The 22,727-nt window shown below is 48.3% G+C and overlaps 1 protein-coding gene across 2 annotated transcripts in view; it reads left to right on the forward strand.

Moving 5' to 3' along the window:
- Positions 1–22,727, forward strand: part of MIMS1 (mitochondrial inner membrane scaffold 1) — a 58,688-nt gene that overhangs the window by 9,387 nt on the left and 26,574 nt on the right. For both annotated transcript variants that reach the window (XM_088475932.1, XM_088475930.1), the window contains exons 2-3: positions 9,313–9,423; positions 15,138–15,566. In XM_088475932.1, the coding sequence (XP_088332058.1) occupies positions 15,148–15,566 (419 nt within the window). In that variant the 5' untranslated portion in view covers positions 9,313–9,423; positions 15,138–15,147. The remainder of the gene's footprint in view (positions 1–9,312; positions 9,424–15,137; positions 15,567–22,727) is intronic.

Raw genomic sequence — 22,727 nt, forward strand, 5'->3', positions numbered from 1 at the left:
GGGGATAGCCCCTAGCTATCAGCCTAGGCTAGGGGTGCCCTGGAGAGGGGAACCCCTTTATTGGGGGGGTCCCCAACTCCCCAGGGATCACTGGCCTGGGCTGACTAGCGGTCAGGGCTGATGCTGCAGTTGCGAGGCCCGGTGATAGGGCTCCCCTGGCAGTGGCATCAGCCCCCCGCTAGAACAGGTCCGTTTCTAGAGATTACAGGGGACCATACGAATTTTTCCCCCTGTAATTCCAGAGCCAGGACCGGATCGGAGCCCAGTGCTGGTTGTGATTAGTACAGTGGAACCCTACACATTTTTTTTCCTGTACTTACACAGCCAGGACTGGCTATGAAAAGTCCAGGGCTGGTTGTGTATTTAGGGGGGACCCCAAGTCACTTTTTATATTAAACAGTAACTCTTTCCAAGCTTGTTACAATAAGATACATTCAGGCATCTCACTGATGTATGCATGTATCTGTGTGAAAACTAATTGATCATGCTGAAAGTGAAAGCATGAAGCAGTTTTTTTCAGTCGGGGATTGGCAGTTCGTTTTGAAGGGGGTTTTGCTGTTCGATTTGGACATAAATGTGCCAAATCGAACAGCAAATCCCTTCTTAAACTGAAACAAGATCGAAATCGAGTTGAAGATCGAAAGCAAAATCCATTCTTAGTAGATTTGAGATTTGCTGCTCAAGTTCAATTTGATCTCAGGAGATTTCAGTGATTCATAAAAATGAATTTAACCCCTGGTGTGAAACCTGGAGCTTTCCTCGAGTGGTAAACCCCATACCTAATTGAATATGCCCCTAAAACTGGTAAACACTATAGTGGGAATTCAGTTGTTTTTCACTCATTTGCATGTACTAGATTTTTGAGCATGCATAGCCTGAAAATACTCCCTGCAAAAGGGGAATACGTTCAACTCTATACGTTCCCCCACAGTATTTAACTTTGATTACGTTTGTAAATCCTAAATTTGGAAGCCAAGCCCTACACTTACAAGACCAAAAGCATTTCCCTTTTGGTTAAACTGAGACGCTCCCTAATGGGCAGCTACAAGGGGCCATCTTTCTAGACTTTATGGGGATTAATGGTGAGATCCAGTATCCTCACATCAAGGTTCTCAATTCTAGCAAAAGGCCTATGATGAGACTTTGATATGCCATCCTTTCAGGCAGGAGGCAAGTATCAGATTGCACAGTTCACAGTACATAGGGTGCAGGTGGTTTAAGTCTATGTAGAACCAGCTGAAGGGGCAGGCGATCTAGATGTAAGCTATATCCTTCAATGGGGCAATGGCACGTTATAATGTCACTCCTCTGAACTAAAAAATGGATAGCTTATGGGAAAGGTATGTGGATTGTAGCTTATTGTAGCTTCTTTCCCATGGAATCAAGTCTAAAGATCTACTGTAAAAAGGTAGACATAGAGGGGTATTCAATATGAAACGTTAACTTCACTGTCGAAGTTAACGTTTCATATCAGAGTTTTTACCTGCATTAAAGTATCGGGCGCGCTCCTGCTTATCCCCGTATTCAATATAAAATTAACGAAAACGGGAAAAAGTTGGATTTGCGTAAAGTTACGAATTTTTCCTTAAAAAAATTGTAAGACCCCCCCCCTAAAGTTGTAAAAACATGAGGGATCACTATGGGTACCCCGTTTTAGCCTTTAATTGAAAGTCGGGGATTTAAATAGCCGCAGCAGGTGTTTTTTTCCCGACATTGAAGAAGTGTTGCAGAAGAGCACTTAGGTTAATTTTTTCGGTTTTTTTTAAGTGGTCCCATCAAATTTGGGGTACATAAAAATGGGTACTAGCATATATTTAAGTCCCTAAAGTAAATTTTTAAAAATTCTGCATTTGTGCACCTGCCGCTATAATTCTATTCTTCAAAACACCTGCCACATACTTGCAGAATAGCCCTGAACGTATTTCCCTATTGTTATACAATTTTTTTTCCAATTTTTTTTTTTTTCACCCCAATTTTTAAATTAATTTTTTGGGGTGTCCCTATTTTTTTTTTAAACTTTTTTTTACACAGTTCTTTTTTAAATGTCATTCCCAGGGGTGTAGGCTATTTTTTTTTAAGCCTGCACCCCTAAACCCCAATTCTGCACTTTTTTTCGACACCTATTCAATGGTGAAAAGTTATCCCCGTTTTTTATCAAAGACTTTTCAAAACTGTGATAAGTCTTTGAAATTGAATACGGTGTAAAAGTAAAACCTGCGATAATGACGTCATACCTCCGATATTAACGCAAAAATGATGTTTTCGCTCCGATATTGAATACCCCTGAATGTCTAGATAGACACCAGATGTTAGACAGTCAATAGGTCGACAGGATGGCGACATTATTTTGTAAGTTTACAAACCCTAACCCACCTTTCCTGCAGCCTAACCCTACTCTCCCACAGTTTAGCCCTCCCCCTAATACCTAACCCTAATACTAACTGTCGGGATGTCAGCGGTCGGGATTCTGGAGCCAGGATTCAGACTGCTGTTCCGGATTCAGGCGCAAGGATTCTGACCACTGGCATCCTGACCGCCGAGATGCCGACTACATCCCAAGGGAAACTAATGTAAAGCTGTACAAATTGATGAATTCTCACTTTCATTAATGAGAATTCTGAATTGCTGAACTCTTTCAATGAGGTAACAGTAGTGTTTTCATTTTTAAATGTTATTATTATCATCATTTATTTATATGGCACCACAAGTGTTCCGCAGCGCCTTACAAAGTACATAAACAAATAGGTTGATTTACAGTGACTTACAATACAATACAGGACATGGATAATATACATTGCTACATTTGTGACCATGACACCCAGATTAGCAACAATGCAAAGCAACCAAGTGTGTGGTGCCCCAGTAGAGAGTAAGAAGTAGATGAAAGTAGAGTAAGGAGAAGCACAAGAGGGTAGAGGGCCCTTCTCACGATCTAAAGGGGAGGGACAGACAAACAGGTGTGGCACAGATGGGGTAGGCAAGGAGGAAGGAGTATGTAGCAGCAAGTTAAGATGAGAGCTGGAAGGCTTTGATGAAATAGTGGGTTTTAAGAGATTCTTTGGAGGCTTGAAGAGAGGTGGAGAGTCTGATGGGAGTTCCAAAGGTGGGGAGCAGTGCGGGCAATATCTTGGAGGCGGAAGTGGGAGGAAGTAATCAATTGGCATGAGAGGTGGTGTGCATTTGTTGAACGAAGAAGGCGGACAGGAGAGTGAAGGGAGATGAGATCCGAGATGTAAATGGGAGAAGAATGGCTGAGGGCTTTGTAAGTGAGTGTGAGAACCTTAAATTGGGTTCTGAAAGGGATGGGGAGCCAGTGGAGAGCTTGTAGGAGAGGGGAGGCAGATGCAGACTGTTTTGAGAGGAAGATGAGCCGAGCAGCAGCATTGAGGACAGACGGCAGAGGGGAGAGAAGTGAGCTGGGGAGGCCAGATAGGAGGAGGTTACAGTAGTCCAATCTGGAGATGACCAATGAGTGTATGAGGGTTTTAGTGGCATCCTGGGTGAGAAAGGGTCTAATCTTGGAAACATTTTTAAGATGAAAATGACAGGACTGCGAGAGATTCTGGATATGTGGTTTGAAGGAGAGGGAGGAGTCCAGGATAACTCCAAGACAGCGCACTTTGGGGCTAGAGGAGACAGTTGTGTCATCAAGTGATAAAGAAATGGTGGGAAGTGTGGTTATGTTGGGGAGTGGGAAAATGATTAGCTCAGTCTTAGACATTTTTAAGAAATCGCTGGGACATCCAAGAAGAGATGGCAGAGAGACAGTTGGAGACATGAGTGAGGAGAGAGGGGGAGAGGTCGGGTGGAAAGGTAGATCTGAGTATCATCCGCATAGAGATGATATTGGAGGTCAAAAGAGCTGATGAGTTCACCTAGTGAGGACGTATAGAGTGAGAAAAGGAGAGGTCCAAGAACAGAACCTTGGGGAACACCTACTGTAAGAGGCTGTGGGGGAGAAGAGGAGTCATGAGAGGAAACAGAGAAGGATCGGTCAGAGAGGTAGGAGGATAGCCAGGAGAGAGCAGTGTCACATAGACACTGTGAGGGCAGTGACTTTTGTGAGGGCAGACTGAAAAGGGTCAAGGAGGGAGTGGAAGGAAAGAAAGGTGGTAAGGCAGTTGTAAACAACACGCTCAAGGAGCTTTGAGGCAAAAGGGAGGAGAGAGATGGGACGGTAGTTGGAGAGAGTGTTAGGATCAAGGGAAGGTTTTTTAAAAGTGGGGGAGACAAGGGCATGTTTGAATGCAGACGGGACAGTACCTGATTATAGGGAGGGAGGTGGGCAAGATCGGAGCAGGCTGTGAAGGGATAGGGTCAAGGGGGGGGGGACCGGATGAGGGACATTACTTCTTCTCCAAATACAGGGGAGAAGAATGTTAGAGTCGGTAAAATGGATGGAGAGGGATGATCCGGGAAAGGAGGAGGTGGATAGCAGGAGGACTGGTGGGATATGATGTCCTGTCGTATGGAGTCAATGTAAAGTAGGTAGCAAAGTCAAGGGCAGAGAGCGAGGAGGGGGTGGGCGGAGGAGGGAGTTGAAGGTGGTGAAGAGACGTTAGGGATTTGAGCACTGCTGGAGATGAGGTTCTTGAAATATTACTGTTTGGAGAGGGAAAGGGCATCACTGTAGGATGAGAGCATAAATTTGAAATGGAGAAAATCAGCCTTAGAGCGTGATCTTCTCCACTGTCGCTCGGCAGTTTGTGAACACTTTTGCAAGTATCTGGTGCATTTGGAATGCCAGGGTTGAGGTGTGAATCTGCGAGGGTGAATAGTGATCGCCGGAGCAACAGAGTCTAGAGCAAAAGTAAGGGAATTATTGTGTAGGGAAATGGCTTGTTCAGGGCAGGAGAGAGACCGGATAGGGGAGAGAAGTCAAATGTACAGAAAGTAAGAAATGGTTCAGATGGTAGGAGTTGGTAGGAGTAACCGGGGGATAGAAGGACCCCTACCCCACCACCATGGCGACCCCCAGGCCGAGGGGTGTGAGAGAAGATGAGGCTCCCAGAGGAGAGAGCAGCAGGGGAAGTGGTGTCAGAGGGTGCAATCCAGGTTTCAGTAATGGCTAGGAGATGCAAGTTGTTTGATATGAAAAGGTAATGGGTGGGTACGAGTTTATTACAGACTGATCTGGCATTCCAGAGGGCACAGGATAGAGGGACAATGTTTGTGGGAGAGATGTGAATTAGATTATCAGGTTGCTGTAACGAGAAGGTGAGTTTAATATGGGTGGCCGAGATGAATGTAGTGGAGAGATTGTGCGGGGACCGGTGCTGGGAAGGGAACCTGTAGGTGGTTGGCAGGGAGGGAGTTTAATATGATGGGGGTGGGGTGACATGGAGAGGAGGTTTGGAGGAGGGATTACCAGTGGGGTAGTAGGACATAGGAGGGGTAGAAGAGAATGAAAGTGGAGTAATGGGAGAGGAGAGGGAGGACGGCAGACAGAGGAGGGGAGATAAAGGAAGGAGGAGGTGGAGAAGACAAGAGGGAAATGATATAGGTGGAAAAAGGGGGCAGAGCAGAGGATTAGATAGACAATGAGTTGAGGTTGAATTACACATGATAATGGTGTGGATGAATTGAATAGGGGGAGGAAAACTAGATGTACAGTAGGAATAAAGTATGAGTGTTAAAGGAAGTAAAGGAGATTTGCAGAGAATCAAGTAATAGTACAGTGGAGGAAAAGGTGCCTGCACAATTACCAAACTACTATTGAGCAGAGGAAAAGAGGAGATTTAATGGGAAAGAAATGGAATATTAAAGTAAACGGAATTAGAAGACAGATGACAGGCTAGGAAATGAAAAAAGGTAGGAAGACATTATTTCTAAGAAATAAACTGAAATTGGCACTGAATACAGTAAGGTATCAGGAGTTTGTGAAATGAGAGAGTCAGTACAAATGTTAGCAAGTAAAGTGTAAGTTCTTACACAAACAGAGGGTCTGATTCAGACCTGCTCGCAAGTGGGTCGATTGTGGGCCAGTGCGCACGCGATCCCCAGAGCGAGCGCAAAAAGCGCGCTCTCCGGTGCTCGCATCCAAAAGGGGCGGCTGTCGATGTTGATCCACAGCTCGTCCCGTTTTGGAGGCGGGCAGGGGGGGTGGCTGCCCAAACGGAGGCGTTCCCGAAGGAACGCCTGCCATTTGGGAGCGGCCCCACTGACATCATGAGTGATGTCAGTGGGTGAGCTTCCGGCTCTAATAGGGGCTTGCGGGAACGAGACCCTACCACAAGGGTCTCGTCACAAGCCCGATGGTCGCGACCATCTCCTGGCCGCTCGCAAAAGCTGTGGGTTGTCACCCACAGCTATGCGAGCAGCCAGGAGGCCGGATTTAAAAAAAAAAAAAGCGGCCGCCCTGATTCAGAGCAAGCGCACGCTTTTTGCGTATGGCTCTGAATCAGGCCCAGAGTCCAGTGATGATTGTCTAGGTTATGCAGACTGCAGTTGCTTGTAGTGTAGATATTGTGAATTTAAGGCCCCCATACACGGTGAGATTCAAAGTTGGTAAGATCAGTTGTACGATTTCCCTTGAAATTCTTCATAAGATGTGGTCAAATGGTGTACGATTGATCATTAAGATCATAGTAGTTGGGGAGTCTCTAGCAGATGGGAGTAAACGAGGAGGTAGTATATAGTTTCCCCTCATCAGGACCGGCTCCAGGAGTCGGAGCACCCTGTGCTGGCTCTTAATAGGGTGCCCATGTGTGGGCAAAAATGGGGCGTGGCCTAAGTAACATAGGCCACGCCCCCTGTGTGACGTTATTTGGAGGCGTGCCCGCATGGCACACCTCCAAATAACATCAGGCTGGGGGGAGCCTCACTAGCTGGGCTTCCACCAGCCCCTCTCCTGTCACAGTATACATATGGTTTATTGTGATGTACTGATTCAGGTCTTGTTAGATTTGTAGACACACACCCTGTAATATGTACCGAAAATGAATGTGAATGAGAAAAATTTGTCATCTCGTCGGTGACAAAAACCCACCTAGATCTGACAATTCCTTAGAAAAACCTTTTACTATGCAAGTGGTGCAAGCCAATTCCTCTTCTCCAGGTCCTGGTGGATTTTCAGTTACCTACTATTCGTTTTTCAAAGATAAACTCGCTCCCATTCTCCTTGATGCTTTTTTGTTTGCCATTTCTTGAAATATGAATTCCTCCAGACAATCCATGGAGGCTTATATTACCATTATTCCCAAAGACAGGAAGGACTCCTTAGTGCAGTACTGTCCCACTGTTCCACCCGTGGGCCGAAGTGGCCCGCAGGTGGTGAAATCTAAGGTTGGGGACCTCCACCTCCACAGCTGTGCAACCCGGAGTCTGAAGGACTGCTGCGCACGGCATCCATTCAGTAACGGTTGGTCTGACCAACCTGTAGAAATTGCCAAAATCGTGTTGAAAAGCGTCCCGTGTATGGCCAGCATTACTTTGTCATAGTCATTTGGGGTTTTTTTCAGTCTATGTTTTTAGCTCACTCCTTTATTATAGCTCTGCACAACAGATCATTTCTGCATAAAACAGTGGGGGTGTTTTAGACACCCTAATATTGAATACATCTAATACTGCATTTCTGGTTTTCCTCCATTGGTGCAAAAAACAGCGTAATGTATTTTTTTTTTTTTCAAAGTAAAGTGGCGGCGGTCAGGACTTGCCTCCGTCTGCGGGCTTACTGTAGCCCGTCACCCGGTAGCCTTGATACAGCGGCGGGTGTTTGGCTCTGACCGCGAGCCGTGGTCCAGCAGCCAATAAGAGGCAGACCGGGCGAGCCAGTCACGGCTCACCGCGTCATAGACGCCGCTGAGCAGGAAGGAGCAGTGCGGAGGTGGAGGAGACAAGACCTCCTGAAGAAGAGAGAAGCGTTCCGGCAGAGGCGCCGGCTGAAAGAAGAAAAGAAGAGGTGGACCGGAGAGGACTGAAGGGGTGGAAAGTGAAAGAGCTAATGAAGCTCCCCCCCGCAGCCTCTTTCACCGTAGCAGGTAGGCCCTCTGTGAGGCCTACTATTAACCCCTCCCTAGACCACCAGGGTTGTCGGGCACTAGGCCCGTGGGGTAAATCCGGCAATAGGCCTGTGTGCATATAGGCAGGCACAAGGCCCGGGCTACATAGGTGGCATTAGGCCCAATATAAGGTATCTGCCCCCCAAAATAGGTGTGAGTGACCTGGGCGTTAGGCCCAGGTCACTAAAAGGCTAATAGGTGGGCCACCCCAAGCATGTGTGGTAGTGTATACAAAGGTTTCATATGTTTTGGTTTGGGACGGTCTGGCTCCTATATTTTTAAGCTGGCTACTAGATTTTAGAAAAATTTGTCGAACCCTGTGCTAGTGGATAGGCACCTTTTAGTCTAGTAATGAGGCAAATTAGATATTCAGCATTACTCCTTTGCACTGCAAAGTCCAGGAAGCCTTGTAGCCATTACCTGCTTGGATATGCTGGTGCCTGTGGAAGAATAAATAAACCCATGGCTACCAGGACATACTGGTGCTTGTATAACTACAGGCAACAACATGCTTCAGCATCTAGTGCCTGCTATGTCAGGAAAAATACTGAGTAATAATAACATTATTGGAAAAGAAAACACACACACAAACACACCACACTTTAAACTAGGAATGTGCAGGCTCGGATTAGTTCGGATTTGCATGCCAGTTTCGGAGATTTTCCTCCAAAAAACGGGGCTCAGAAAGAGGCAAAACGTCATCTTTCGATGACAAACATCATCATTCCTGGACAAAAAATTCTATGGGTAGGGTAATGATTAAACTTACCTTACTGTAGTCCTGATACCACATACTTGTGGCGTTTAATTTCAATTGCACGTTTATAAAATATGAACACATAAATGCATCATTCTTTTTTTCCTTTTGTTGCACTGAATATATTTAAAGTTTTCTCCTTTGACGTCGATACATGAAACACTGAGGGAGGCTTCTTATGAGGATTTATCAAAATTTTCAGTGCCCTAAATTGCCAAAATATCACAAAAATACTTTCTTGAGTTTTCCAGATATTAATTTTGACGCTTATACAGAATCTTGATAAATAGTATTTTATGCAACAAGGTAAGCTGTGCAAATGTAGTTTATAAACCGAAAATAAAAAAACACATTGTGTTCCCTATGATTCCTGTGCTTGAATACTTTCGGATGTTTTTGCAGGGTTGACTTCTCATTACTATATTACTGCATGTCATAAAGCTAAATAGCAGAATGCATTTTTAAATAATTTCAAATAAGGCTGTTCCATCACCAAGCTGATTATATAGGTATGTGGAGTTCCCTAATGTCTCTCATCCCTTTTGTTTTGCTCAGGCACTAGCTTACAGTATGCTGGATATAAGCACGGCATCATTGTGACAACACTTGAGAGCTCCTATCTGGATATTGGGTCGCTGGCTGCTTTGCTATATGTGCCCCGATAAGGTACGGTAATGCTATGAAGTTTCTGTCCCTAATTTGTAGGCGGTTTTTATGCACTATTGTATTTACACTATTGGCTCTATGCAATAATGATGTTGTGGGGGTTCTCGTAGAAGCTGAGGGCAGCAGTATTGGGCCTGATGATGTGTTGATCTGCCGTATATGAGTGCATATGCCCTTCCTCAATATGCTTAGTTTGATACTTCTCATCATTGGCACGCATTTCTAAACTTTACATACTGGAAATAGACTTATTTATGCTTCTGACCAACTCTGCATGGCCCACAATTCCATCACCATCTGAACTTTGCTTGTATGAAAATGCCCAGTTATGCCCTTCAGTCACAAGTGTAGTTGTGCTTAAAATTTACATAGCTATGTATCGCCCATACTTGAGTAGGCTTGATTGCGGAGCATGCACAGTGCGCCAATAGGTGTACTTTCAATTTTTCCCGAGGCCCATTGTATTTAAGGACCTCATGCAGGAAAGGTGTACTAATGAGTTATTCTGGCCAGGATCTTGTCCTTCTATACAGACACATAAATATCACCACGGCACTATGCTACAGCATTGCTACCTCGCAACATTGGGGCCATGTGTTTGATTGTAACCAAGGCACTATGGTCCTCATTCAGAGGCGGTCCGGAGGATGCAAGCGGTTGCTCAGAAACTGGGCGGCCGCTTGCATCCTGACCGGCCGCCTCTGTTTCGGTCGTTAGGCTGTGGGTTTACAACATTTGACCTTCTATCACGTTTATGGATAGAGGACCTCATTCAGCTTATATGGCAAGATTGCGTTTGCCTGAAATGGGCGTCTTGGTATAATGCTGCAATCGCATTGATTTGCATAATTTTGCAGCAAGCAGGTGCGTTCGATTGCAGACTTGCGATCTATGCTGAATGATGCCCATATTCCCAAATCAAGCCTCATTCTCAGATATCTTGGTAAGTGCAGTCAGCAGACCACCTCAATAGGCCTGTGTTTGCAACCATCTTTCATCTATACTAATGGGCCCCAGCATGCCGATAAGTATCCTAGTGCCCTACCACTCACATGACATGTAGCAGGATCATACTGTGTGTTGGATGATTGCCAACCCTGCCTGGCAATGCTTTTCTCTGCTCAGGGAGTAAAGGGAGGAATAAAATTCAGCTCAAGTTTAAGATTACAGAATGTGTTTGAGAAATGACAGAAGCTGATTGGTTGGTATTTTATTTCTCTCCACTTTATCTCTCTCCAAGGCTTATGCAGGGTACACACTGGCCGACATATCCGCCGTTTAGTTGAATGGCCGATATATCGAGTGTGCTTCGGCCAGTGTGTACAGACAATATGCCTGTGAGCAACGTAATTCACAGACCTATCACGTCAGCTGTGCACCACATCCGATGGCCGATCTATCTGCACAGGCCACGGGTGACTGACATCACAACTGGGCGGGCACATGTAAATGCTCGCCCAGTCGTGACGTTAATCACGACACAACGGGCCAACGATTGGTAAGTGTGTGCACTTACCAATCGTCAGAACGGCGGCCGTCGTCCTAGTGTGTACCCACCTTTAGTGAATAGACCCCTGTGTTTGAAAAATGTCAGTTAGGAGTCGATTAATTTTATAGGATGTGTTAAACCAAGGAAAGTCAATCTGATAACCATGTCTATGGAATCATTATCAGATTGGTGATAAGTAATCTTCATATATGCAATAATCCATCAATCTCTGAAAGCAAATGAGGGAAGCTCCTTATACGAGTATGTTTCTGGTTGTACTATAACACTGGAGAACAAAAAAATATTTATTTTTTTCTTGCCAAGGTTTTAAGATTGGTTTGAGAGTAGTTGCAGGTCCTATTTTCGCATTAAATCTCCGCTATAGCTGAATTGGCACCAGTTTTCAATTAATGAAAAATTATAAAATTCAATAATTTTTTCCCATTTGAAGTACCTTATTAGGCTAGGCCTGCTATACTTAACAGAATTTACTTAGTTTTGCTTTTTTAACAACTACCCTCTTTCAACAATAACAAGAATTAGTTTTATTTGTGATAACGTAGCTGGTAGTCAAGTTTGAGACGCATAACACATTCAAATCTCCTCACTAACGCTGGGAGTAGGTGTGGCAGTGCACTGCTGAGCCTGCTGGGACATCCTCAGGCCACAGCCACGCCTCCTCCCAGCATACAGAGAGGAGTAACACATAACACATTCACATCTCACTAACGCTGGGAGGAGGCGTGGCAGTGCACTGCTGAGCCTGCTGGGACATCCTCAGACCATAGCCACGCCTCCTCCCAGCATACAGAGAGGAGTAACACATAACACATTCATATCTCCTCACTAACGCTAGGAGGAGGCGTGGCAGTGCACTGCTGATCCTGCTGGGACATCCTCACACCACAGCCACGCCTCCTCCCAGCATACAGAAAGGAGCAACACATAACACATTCATATCTCCTCACTAACGCTGGGAGTAGGTGTGGCAGTGCACTGCTGATCCTGCTGGGACATCCTCAGACCACAGCCACGCCCCCTTCTAGCATACAGAAAGGAGCAACACATAACACATTCATATCACCTCACTAACGCTGGGAGGAGGCGTGGCAGTGCAATGCTGGGACCTCCTCAGATCACAGCCACGCCTCCTCCCAGCATACAGAGAGGAGCAACGGAGAGGACGGAGGGACGCAGTTAGCACACCTTTGTTCGGCTCTCTCTGTCCCACCACAACTAATTTCCCGCCCTTTGGGCTTGTTTTGTTCAGTACGTCCTTGGCTTCTGTTCTGAGTTCGCACTAAATGTGTGAAACAAAACGTTGTAGCTGAAAAAATGAGTTCTTCTTGGAGACAGTGTACTAGTTGTGGAATATAGTTAAGTGAAGAACAGGGTGAACAGTTCCACCAGGGTAATCAGGTAATGGAAAAAATATATCAAGGAAAGTGGGATTGTTACATGATGGCCGTCTACTGTTGGAGTCTGCAGAGGGACTGCCCGCAACAAGAATACAAAAGGCAATCCTACAAAATACGGTTCTCATAGCTTCCAAGCACTTATGTGTAATTATCCTGTGTCCTTTTATTACTTTTTACGAATCAAATGTCACTTATGCCAGTGTACAATCCATACTGTCAGTAGTTTTGTGAATTTACTGTGGTTGTTACTCTGTGCATAAGTCTGAGAACCCCATGAGTTGGGTGCACTTACTGTAGTTTTTACGGCTTTGTGTCACATTGGGGCTGATGTGCCACCGAACATAATGCTTTGTTCAACTGCGCACATATTTGCCCATTACAGTAGGCTCAACGCAAGTTTTCATGCTCTCCTCTAGTGGGTGTGAGGTAAAACGAGAACTGTTGCTGATCATGAGGTTCCATTGCGGGATGACACATAGCTGCCAAGCCATTAATAACCCTTTTACACCAGAGCAAAAACCTGGGTTATTGCTGAGTCTACCCGGGTTGTAAAAGGGTCCCTGAAAAATAACCCGAGTCAAGTGACCTGGCAATCCAATCCAGGTAGCTATCAGGGTTGGGCCCAGGATGAACCTGGGTAATGGTGCAGTGTAAACGGCGCAACCTAGGGTATCAGACCTGGGTCATGCTTAAAATTAGCTGATTGGTGACTGTGGAGCAGTCACCTCCCACTTTTTATGATGTTACAAGTTTAGCAGGGCAGACCCAGGTGTGAACGGGGCTGACCTGAGAATAACCCAGATCGATGGTGCTGTGTAAACAGTGTCTGACCTGGGTTGGAACCATGGGCCTGATTCAGAGCCTCTTGCTGTTGGCGAGTCAGGGCGTTTTGTTTGTTTTTTTGGCCGGCCGCTCGCAAATCTGTGGGAGACCTCCCACAGCTTCTGCGAGCGGGCAGGAGGCCGTTGCGATAATCTCGACCATCAGGCTTGCGACGAGACCCTGTGGTAGGGTCTCGGCTCCCGCAAGCCCGAGTGGACTTCCTGCTCCAATAGAGCAGGAAGTCCACTACTGACATAGGGCCTGATTCAGACCCACTCGCGAGCGGCTGTCCGCTCGCAAGTGGGTCGATGGTCTGCACTGAGCATGCGCACGACGGAGGGAGCTCCGTCGTGCGCATGCGCCAGACACGACGAGCGAAGGACTTTCCTTCGCTCGTTGTGTCCGATCAAAGGGGGCGTGCTGTCAATGTTGATTGACAGCACGCCCCCTTTGGTGGGCGTGCCGGGGGCGTGCCTCCCTGACGGGGGCGTTCCCACGGGAACACCTCCCGTCAGAAGCCGGCCCACTGACATCACTAGTGATGTCAGTGGGAGTGATTTTGGCTCTGATAGAGCCAAAATCACTCCGGAGCTTGCGGTTGAAAACCTCAACCGCAGGCTCCGGCTCGCAATTTCGATGGTCGCGATGGTCACGACCATCGCGGCCATCAAAATGCACGCTCGTATAGCCTGTGGGTGGTGACCCACAGCTATACGAGCGTCCAGGAGGACGCTCCATGAAAATGGAGCCCGGCCCTCATGCAGAGCGTGCGCTCTGCTCAGAGCGTACGGCTCTGAATGAGGGCCATAGTCTTGTAGCGAGACCCGTAGCGACGGAGCTGCCGTCGCTGGCCGGGTCTCGTGCATGCGCACGCTGGAGGCGGCACATGCACAGTGGGGGACCATCGACCCGCTTGCGAGCGCGTCTGAATCAGCTCCCATGTCTGAAAACCAAGGTCAGACCCGGGTTTTAGGTGGAAAAGAGGTATAATTGAATCACCCCCTTTGTACTGGTACACAGGCCGATTGCTTGTTTATGCGTGTACTGAATGCTAGTACACAGGCCGATTGCTTGTTTATGCATGTACTGAGTACTAGCACACAGACCGATCGCTTGCCGTGTACTGAGTACTAGTACACAGGCCGCTTGCTGGTTTATGCGTGTACTGAGTGCTAGTACAAAGGCCGATTGCTTGTTTATGCGTGTACTGAGTTCTAGTACAAAGGCCGATTGCTTGTTTATGCATATACTGAGTATTAGCACACAGACCGATCGCTTGCCGTGTACTGAGTATTAGTACACAGGCCGCTTGCTGGTTTATGCGTGTACTGAGTGCTAGTACAAAGGCCGATTGCTTGTTTATGCGTGTACTGAGTTCTAGTACAAAGGCCGAGTGCTTGTTTATGCATGTACTGAGTATTAGCACACAGACCGATCGCTTGCCGTGTACTGAGTACTAGTACACAGGCCGCATGCTGGTTTATGCGTGTACTGAGTGCTAGTACAAAGGCCGATTGCTTGTTTATGGGTGTACTGAGTGCTAGTACACAGGTAGTAATCTGGAGGATATTATTCTCTGGCCCTTTTTAGAGAATCATTATTGTTCCTGAGGGAGCACCACTCTGTGATGATGTTCTCCACACTAGATTTAGAAACACTTCTTTAGCTTTCTAACATGTAGAGACCACAAATCACTATCCAGATGGCAGTTGGTTTAATAAAACCATAATAGCCTTACAATGTGCTGCGGTCCATGGCCCTAGTAAGTGAAATCTTTTGGTAGACTTGCTTATGTTTAATTATTGTGACATACACAAAACATTCATGTTGGAAGACCAATTAAGATAGATCAGGACTAAAATGGAAGGTGCTGTGGGAGAATGTAATTGTGTTTGAATCATGCTGAGCCAAGTCCCTGTTTCAGTCTTTAAATTTGTGGAAAATATGCTAATATCTCTTGTTTTATGTTTCCTCATTTCTTATAGATTTGTCATCATGCATCTACTGAGGACACTACATCTGAGATGTTCTTCAACCAGTATATTCTCCGTGTCCACCTTGTCATTCCGAGCATGTAGACAGCAGAGGAGAAACCTCTTTTCAGCTAGGATTGGATGCCCGGTTTTAGTGGAAAAGCAAAGGCTTCATTCATTCCCTGGGCAAGATTCACCACGTGACCAAAAGTCCCTTCACAGTCGTCCTCCTGATACCAATAGCTCACTCAAAGGTAAAGAAGCTCTCTCCACAAATGACCCTCTTGATGCTGCAGATGACACAGATCCTTTACAAGACAAGTCCATCGGCCTAGTCCAGAGGTTTAAAAAGACTTTTAAACAGTATGGAAAAGTTATGGTTACCGTCCATGTACTGACATCCAGTGTGTGGCTTGGAGCCTTTTACTATGCAGCCATGAAGTAAGTATCTGTACAGCAATTAATCAAAGGGAATTTTGTTGTGTTAGTAAAATATGACTGTATTAGCTGTTCTGTATGGAGTAAATGGGAAGCTCCCAGCACCTCATGTTAACAGTCCTGATTTTCATCTGATTGTTTTGATTTTTAGATGCCATAAGAGTGTAACCTCATCCCGTATATACATGAGTATGGTTTGAGTTGATCTTAGGGGAATGCAGTCAGGAAGCTGACGGTCGAAATGCCGACCGCCGGCTTTCGGACTGTCAAATCCTGGCAGGGTACTAATGACAGGCGTCGAAATCCCGACGCCTGTCATTATACCTACGCCGGGAGCCGGACGCCCCGCATAACGATCGATGGTAAGAGCCAGGCGGCGGGCGCGGACAGCCGCAGGGGGGAGGATTAAGTTAGGGGCTCCCGGGGGGAGGGGGATAAGTTAGGCACCCCCTCAGGAGGGTTAGGGGAGGGGAGGGGGGGGGAGGGCTATGCACCCCCCCCCCCCCCCCCCCGTGAGACTTGGGTTTAGGCTGCGAGGAAGAGGGGGTTAGGTTTAGGCACTTAGGGGGTGTTAGTGTTGGGCACTGGGGGGGAGGTTAGGGTTAGCTATACTTACCTAAATCCCCTGTCGGGATTTCCACTGCTGCCAGTCTGCCGGCATTGGGATTTGAACCGCCGGCAGTCAGTCATACTGATTCCGATATTAGTGGGGGTTTTATGCATGGAGATTTGGACTATTTTGTTCCCCATTTCCGATCATAGATATTGTCAGGTACAGATGTGTGCTCATACACTATAGCTGCAGTCGTGCCAAACAGCACTTCTCGACGCCACAGGTCCTGTGTGGCTCAACTTGCGCCAAGCATCTTTTTCGCGTCTTTTTCGTCCGAAATTGCATCTTAATAGCAAACGGATCCGACACACCGCTTTAGGAGACTGCACTGATTAATGTGATGTGTGACACTTGTATGTGCCTTGCGCCACATGGCGTATAGAGGCTAGATGTATAAGTGCATGTGGATAATAACTTTTTGAGGTATAGTTGGTACTTGGTGGGAAAAACCTAGTGCTAAATCGCCTTGTCCATGTGATCTAATTGCACATTTCCACATCAGTAGGATATATTAAGATATACGATTTTAGAATGGAAATAAATGGGATTTGGAATCCGCGGCACTTGGTTGCATTGTCTGTTTAATTGTGTTGGAAATATCATCGGTGGTAATATAGGTATCTAGGGCTATTACACATGAGCGTTAATAATAAGATTAACAGTTAGCAAATTCTATTGCGCTTTATACAGACTCTATGTAATTTTGTAAAGATAAACACTAACTGATAGTCTAAAATGTAAGTGAAAAGACCTGCGCGCACACTTGACAAATGTTAGTTTTGCTTAGTGTCATTTCATCTTTGACAGTAGCATACACCAGCGTTTAAGTCTGTTACAGTGCAATGGAGTTCTGTGGGTGTGCAGTACAGATTCAGCAGAGGACGCATTAGCTATAGCTGCGATAGCTGTAATATAGTAATGCTCACGCCTCCTGCTGCTTTACTGATCTGAAAGGAGACTAATAACCTGCTGTGAACACTCTAAAAGTGAGTACAAGTTTTTGTCTCCATTTAAAGCACTTTTTGAAGCGCTGATTTGAGATGAGATTCAGAGGGGTATTCATGAAAGCTTGGAGAGAGAGAAAATTGTGAAAGATAAAGTACCAACCAATCAGCTCCTAATTGTCATTTTCAAACACATCCTGCACAATAACAATTAGGAGCTGATTGGTTGGTACTTTATCTCTCACAATTCTATCTCTCGCCAAGCTTTCATGAATACCTCCCTAAGTACAGCATAGCAGTGCTCTTTCAAATCAGTATGCACTATTATTATTATATATATTATTTATAATGTCTCAAAATTCAGCAATGCTAGACAGTGTAGAAACAGAACAAATTATTTTATGTGGATATGTGCACTCTTTTAAAAAAAATCTGACATTTGTGTGTGTGTGTGTGTGTGTTTTTGTGTGTGTGTATATATAATATATATATATATATTTCTACTTCAGGGTCCATAGGATACCTTGGGGTATAGGTGTGACGTCAGTCGCTGGGCACCATAGAGTTAAGCTTTTCAGCCTCCCAGGATGCACTAGGGTCCCCCTCCTATACCCCGCCCCCGAGCCAAGGCACCTCAGTTTAGTTTGGTGCCCGGCCGGCGTCGGGTGCACCTGTCGGAGTGGGGGCTAGAAGAGCCCCTGAAGCTTTCTTCAGTGCAGCTGTGGCTGCACATCTGGATGTACAGCATGGACAGTCAGTCCTGACGTCCATGCTGTCTTCCCTACACCCCCGCCGGTACCAGAACGCCGGTACCGATCCGGGGATGCTGGTGAGCATCTGGGGTCACAGCTAGCGGTGACCCCAGATGTTCCGGACCATGGCCGGATCCAAGGGGGACAAAGGTAAGCAGCGGGGTCCTAAGTCCCCAGGCAGGGGGCTCCCTGGGGACTGGCTGCAGCGTGGAGCCAGGCGACCAACCTGCGCTTTCCACTACCCCCTGGGACAGCGGACCGCAGCAGAGCGGTAGCGCTGCGGCGTCCCAGGGGTTAAATGCATGCCAGGGGAGCGCGCCTTCCCTGTCTCACAGCCGGCGCTTCCCCCGCTGCACACAGCCCTCTCTGCACGCTGCCGACTGGTCCTGTGGCAGCGCTCCTCCTCCAGGCCAGCCTCCTCTCTGCTCCTCGGCGGCCATCTTCTCCAGAACGCATGGTGAACGCTGCTGGAAGCGCTGGACGGAAGCATCGTGGTCTGGGTCCCCCCGCATACCTCTCCTCCGCTGTGGTCAGGTCTGTGTATGCAGCGCTGTGTCCTACCAGGCCCTGTGTCTGCGTAGTTGAGTGATCAGCGCTGTTAGTGCAGGAATTGATTTTCTTTGCATTGTATGTGACTGTGCTAGCGCTGCTGCCTGTAACTTTTCTCTAAACTGTCAGCTTTATTACTGTCCCTGTTCTTTCTGCTAAGCCCTTGTGGTGCGGTGCTGCAGGGTGGTCTCTCGCCTATTTAAGTTATAATTGGTGAGAGAGGTCACATACGTGGTGCCATCATGTCCAAAAGTGATTTTCCCCTCCGGCTACAGTGTACTACGTGTAAAGTACCGTTAGCGGAGGGGGAGGGTAGCGCGGAGGGCCTTTGCCGGCAGTGTTTGTCCATGGCGTGGCCTCTTACGGTTACAGCACCGGTACAGGAGTCGCCCTGGGCTTGTTTCGCGCAGGCACTTACAGCCTTAGTGGGCCAGTTAGCTCCGCAGCCCGCGTTTACACCGATGGGTTTATCCCAGCAGTCAGTGGTGTCGTCACCCATGCAGGGTTTCCCACGACAATTGGTGGTACCCCACAATCTCCGTATTTCCCCGCTCCCGGTTTCTCAGGAGCCAGCGTGGGTTAACTCCCTGACGAGTTCTGTACAGCACTTGTCGGATGTGTTGCAAGGGGAGTCTGTGATGCGGCCGCATAAACGGCCGGTGGCGTCTCTGTCGGCTCCTTATGAGGATGACGAGGGGACGTCTGATGATGGGGAGATTCTGGATCCTTACGATCAGGAACCTCTCCATACTAAGGACGCTGATGCTAAGTCCAAAGTATATATTCCTGGACTTATTCGGGCGGTCCGCACAGCCTTGGTGATTGAGGACGAAGTTCCCCCAGCGGCTAAATCTAAGTATGCCTTTTTCAAAGATGTGAAGGGCGATGCCACAGTCTTTCCTCTTTCGGGTCAGTTGGTGGACCATTTAGAGGAGGCGTGGAAATAGCCTGGCAAAAGGTACCAGCCGCAGAGATGCCTGGCGGTGGCTTATCCGTTCGCGGATAATTATTTTGCAAAGTGGGAATCCCCTCCACAGGTGGATTCTCACGTGACCCGTCTTGTCTGTAGTGCCACATTGCCGATGCCATCTATGTCTTCCCTTAAGGATGCTACGGAACGCAAGGTGGAGATCTGCCTGAAGTCCGCTTATTCCCTTGCGGGGGGGGGCAGCACGACCGGCTATGGCCATTTGCTGGGTTGCCAGAGCGATGGAGCGCTGGGCGGATTCATTAGAGGCTTCTTTTGATTCCGACTGTCCGGCCGAACAGGCGGAGTTGATTGGTAATCTCCGTGATTCGGCCACTTATATCAACTAGGCAGCCCTAGACATTAGTACTCTGGTGTCTAGAATTTCTTCAGCAGCGGTGGCTGCTCGTCGCACCTTGTGGCTGCGATCCTGGAAGGCGGACGCAGATTCCAAAAAGGGTCTGGAGGCGTTGCCGTTTACCGGAGAAGTTCTCTTCGGTCCGGATCTGGATAAGATTGTGGCCACGCTGGCGGCAGCCAAATCGGCTTGTCTCCCATCGGCCGCTGCTCCTTCTGGTTCTGGACCATCGTCCTTTCGGTCATCTAGGACCCAGGGCAGGCCCAAACCACAGTCGTTTCCTCGACAGGCTGGTCCTAAGAAATCGGCCAAGCCCCGGAAGCAGGCATGGAGTACCAGACGTCCGGCCCCCAAGCCAGATGACAAGCCTGCGGCCTGACGGTCCGGGCCTCCCTTTGGGGAATTCCAGGGTGGGAGGCCGCCTGCTGCAGTTCGCCTAGTGTTGGTCGGCCACTACGACAGACACTTGGGTTCTGGAGGTGGTTTCCCACGGATACGCCCTCTCCTTCCGGCACAGACCCCCGGCTCGATTCTTCACCACGGGTCTACCATCGGCCCGGAACAAGGCTACGGAGCTGCGGAAGGTATTGCACACTATGCTCCAGGCTGGAGTTATAGTGCCTTTTCCATTCTCCCAGAGGGGCCAGGGTTTCTATTCAAATCTATTTTTGGTACAGAAACCCAATGGGTCGTATCGTCCGATTCTCAACCTCAAAGCACTCAACAAGTCTTTGCGGGTCCCGAAGTTTCGGATGGAGACCCTACGGTCCATCATTCTGGCGCTGGAACCTGGGGACTACATGGTGTCATTGGACATGCAGGACGCTTACCTGCATGTCCCTATTCTTTTGCGCCATCAACAGTTCCTCAGGTTTGCAATCCGCAGCGACCACTTCCAGTTTCGGGCGTTACCGTTTGGCCTGGCGACAGCACCACGTGTTTTCACCAAGGTGATGGCGGTCATGGCGGCTTTTCTGCGGCTGCAGGGAGTCCGCATGTTGCCGTACTTGGACGACCTGTTATTGGTGGCAGGATCTCCAGAGCTCCTGTTACGCCACTTGGACCTGACCATTGCACTGCTGCAACGGCACGGCTGGCTAATCAACTGGCAGAAGTCCACTCTAATCCCGTCTCGGAGGATTCTGCATCTTGGAGCCTTATTGGACTCGGGACAGCAAAGGATCTTCGTGACGGAGGACAAGATCTCTGCTTTACAGTCAAGGGTGCGCAGTTGTCTGCACAGCTGCCGGGTGTCCCTACACTCGGCGATGAGGTTACTGGGCTCCATGGTGTCGGTGTTCGACATGGTGGAATACGCCCAGTTTCACTCCAGACCTCTGCAGCACCTGATCCTGTCCAAGTGGAATGGGCTGCCTCAGTCTCTGAAGTCCCAGACGATTGTGCTCACCCCGGAGGTTCGCCTGTCCCTTGCGTGGTGGTTACAGACGACCCACCTCAACAAGGGACGTCCGTTCTGGGTTCCAAATTGGGTCCTGTTGACAACGGACGCCAGTCTTCGGGGCTGGGGAGCAGTTTCGGGTCCACACTTGTTCCAGGGCAGGTGGACGCCGACAGAAGCGGAGCTTCCAATAAATATCTTGGAACTCTGTGCGGTCTTCAATGCTCTCCAGCAGGCACAGCGGTTTCTCCAGGGTCACCCGGTGCAGGTCCAATCGGACTACGCTACCACCGTGGCCTACATAAACAGGCAAGGAGGAACTCGCAGTCGGGCGGCTCTCGTAGAGGTCTCTCGGATCCTGGTTTGGGCGGAGCGCAATCTTCCGGCCATATCAGCGGTCTTCATCCCGGGAGTGCTAAATTGGGAGGCGGACTTTCTAAGTCACCAGGACGTTCTTCCGGGGGAATGGTCCCTGCACCCGGACGTTTTTCAACTGCTGGTGGACAGGTGGGGTCTTCCAGAGATCGACCTCATGGCGTCCCGGCACAACAACAAGTTGCCGGTGTACGGGTCTCGCACAAGAGACGAAGGGGCGTCTCTGGTGGATGCTCTGTCCGTCCGGTGGACGTTCCGGTTCGCATACCTGTTCCCTCCGCTCTCCCTTCTTCCACGGGTAATCCGGAAATTCAAACAGGAAGGAGGGATGCTCCTGTTGATAGCTCCCGCGTGGCCCAGACGGCACTGGTTCTCAGACCTTCAGGGTCTGTCCGTGGACAGTCCTCTGCGGTTGCCGCTACGACCGGACCTTCTGTCTCAGGGTCCTTGTCTTCACCCGGACCTGACTCGGCTGTCTTTGACGGCGTGGCTGTTGAGACGGCCATGCTGAGGTCCCGGGGGTTTTCCAGCTCTGTGGTGCGTACCATGTTACGAGCTCGGAAACCGTCTTCCGCGAGGATATACCATCGCGTGTGGCATACGTTCTTCCAGTGGTGTCGACCGAGAGGTTATGCACCGCGGGAGTTTCGTCTGTCTCGGATTCTCGCCTTCCTGCAAGCGGGACTAGATCATGGGCTTCGCCTTGCTTCTTTGAAGGTACAGGTTTCGGCCCTATCTGTCTGGTTTCATCGTAGGATTGCTACAATCCCGGATGTGCGCACCTTTATGCAAGGTGTTCTCCGCATTCAGCCGCCCTTTGTTCCACCTGTGGCGCCTTGGGATTTGGCTGTGGTCCTGAGGGCTCTCCAAGGACCGCCGTTTGAACCACTGGGCTCAGTGGATCTTAAATGGCTAACAGCTAAGACTGTTTTCCTTCTGACCATTGCTTCGGCCAGACGTGTTTCTGAGTTAGGGGCTCTTTCTTGTAGACCCCCTTTCTTGGTTTTTCATGGGAACAGGGCAGTGCTCCGCACTCGGCCCGAGTTTCTTCCCAAAGTTGTTTCCCAGTTTCATGTTAACGAGGAAATCGTTGTTCCGGCCTTTAACTCACCGGGTCTTTCCGTGGGTGAGGCCTCTTTGGATGTTGTGCGGGCCTTAAGGACTTATGTTGACCGCACTTCTTCGTTTAGGAAGTCGGACGCTTTGT

The sequence above is a fragment of the Taudactylus pleione genome, unplaced genomic scaffold (assembly GCF_031769625.1).
Source record: "Taudactylus pleione unplaced genomic scaffold, aTauple2 ptg000179l, whole genome shotgun sequence".
In the NCBI taxonomy this organism is placed as follows: Eukaryota; Metazoa; Chordata; class Amphibia; order Anura; family Myobatrachidae; genus Taudactylus; species Taudactylus pleione.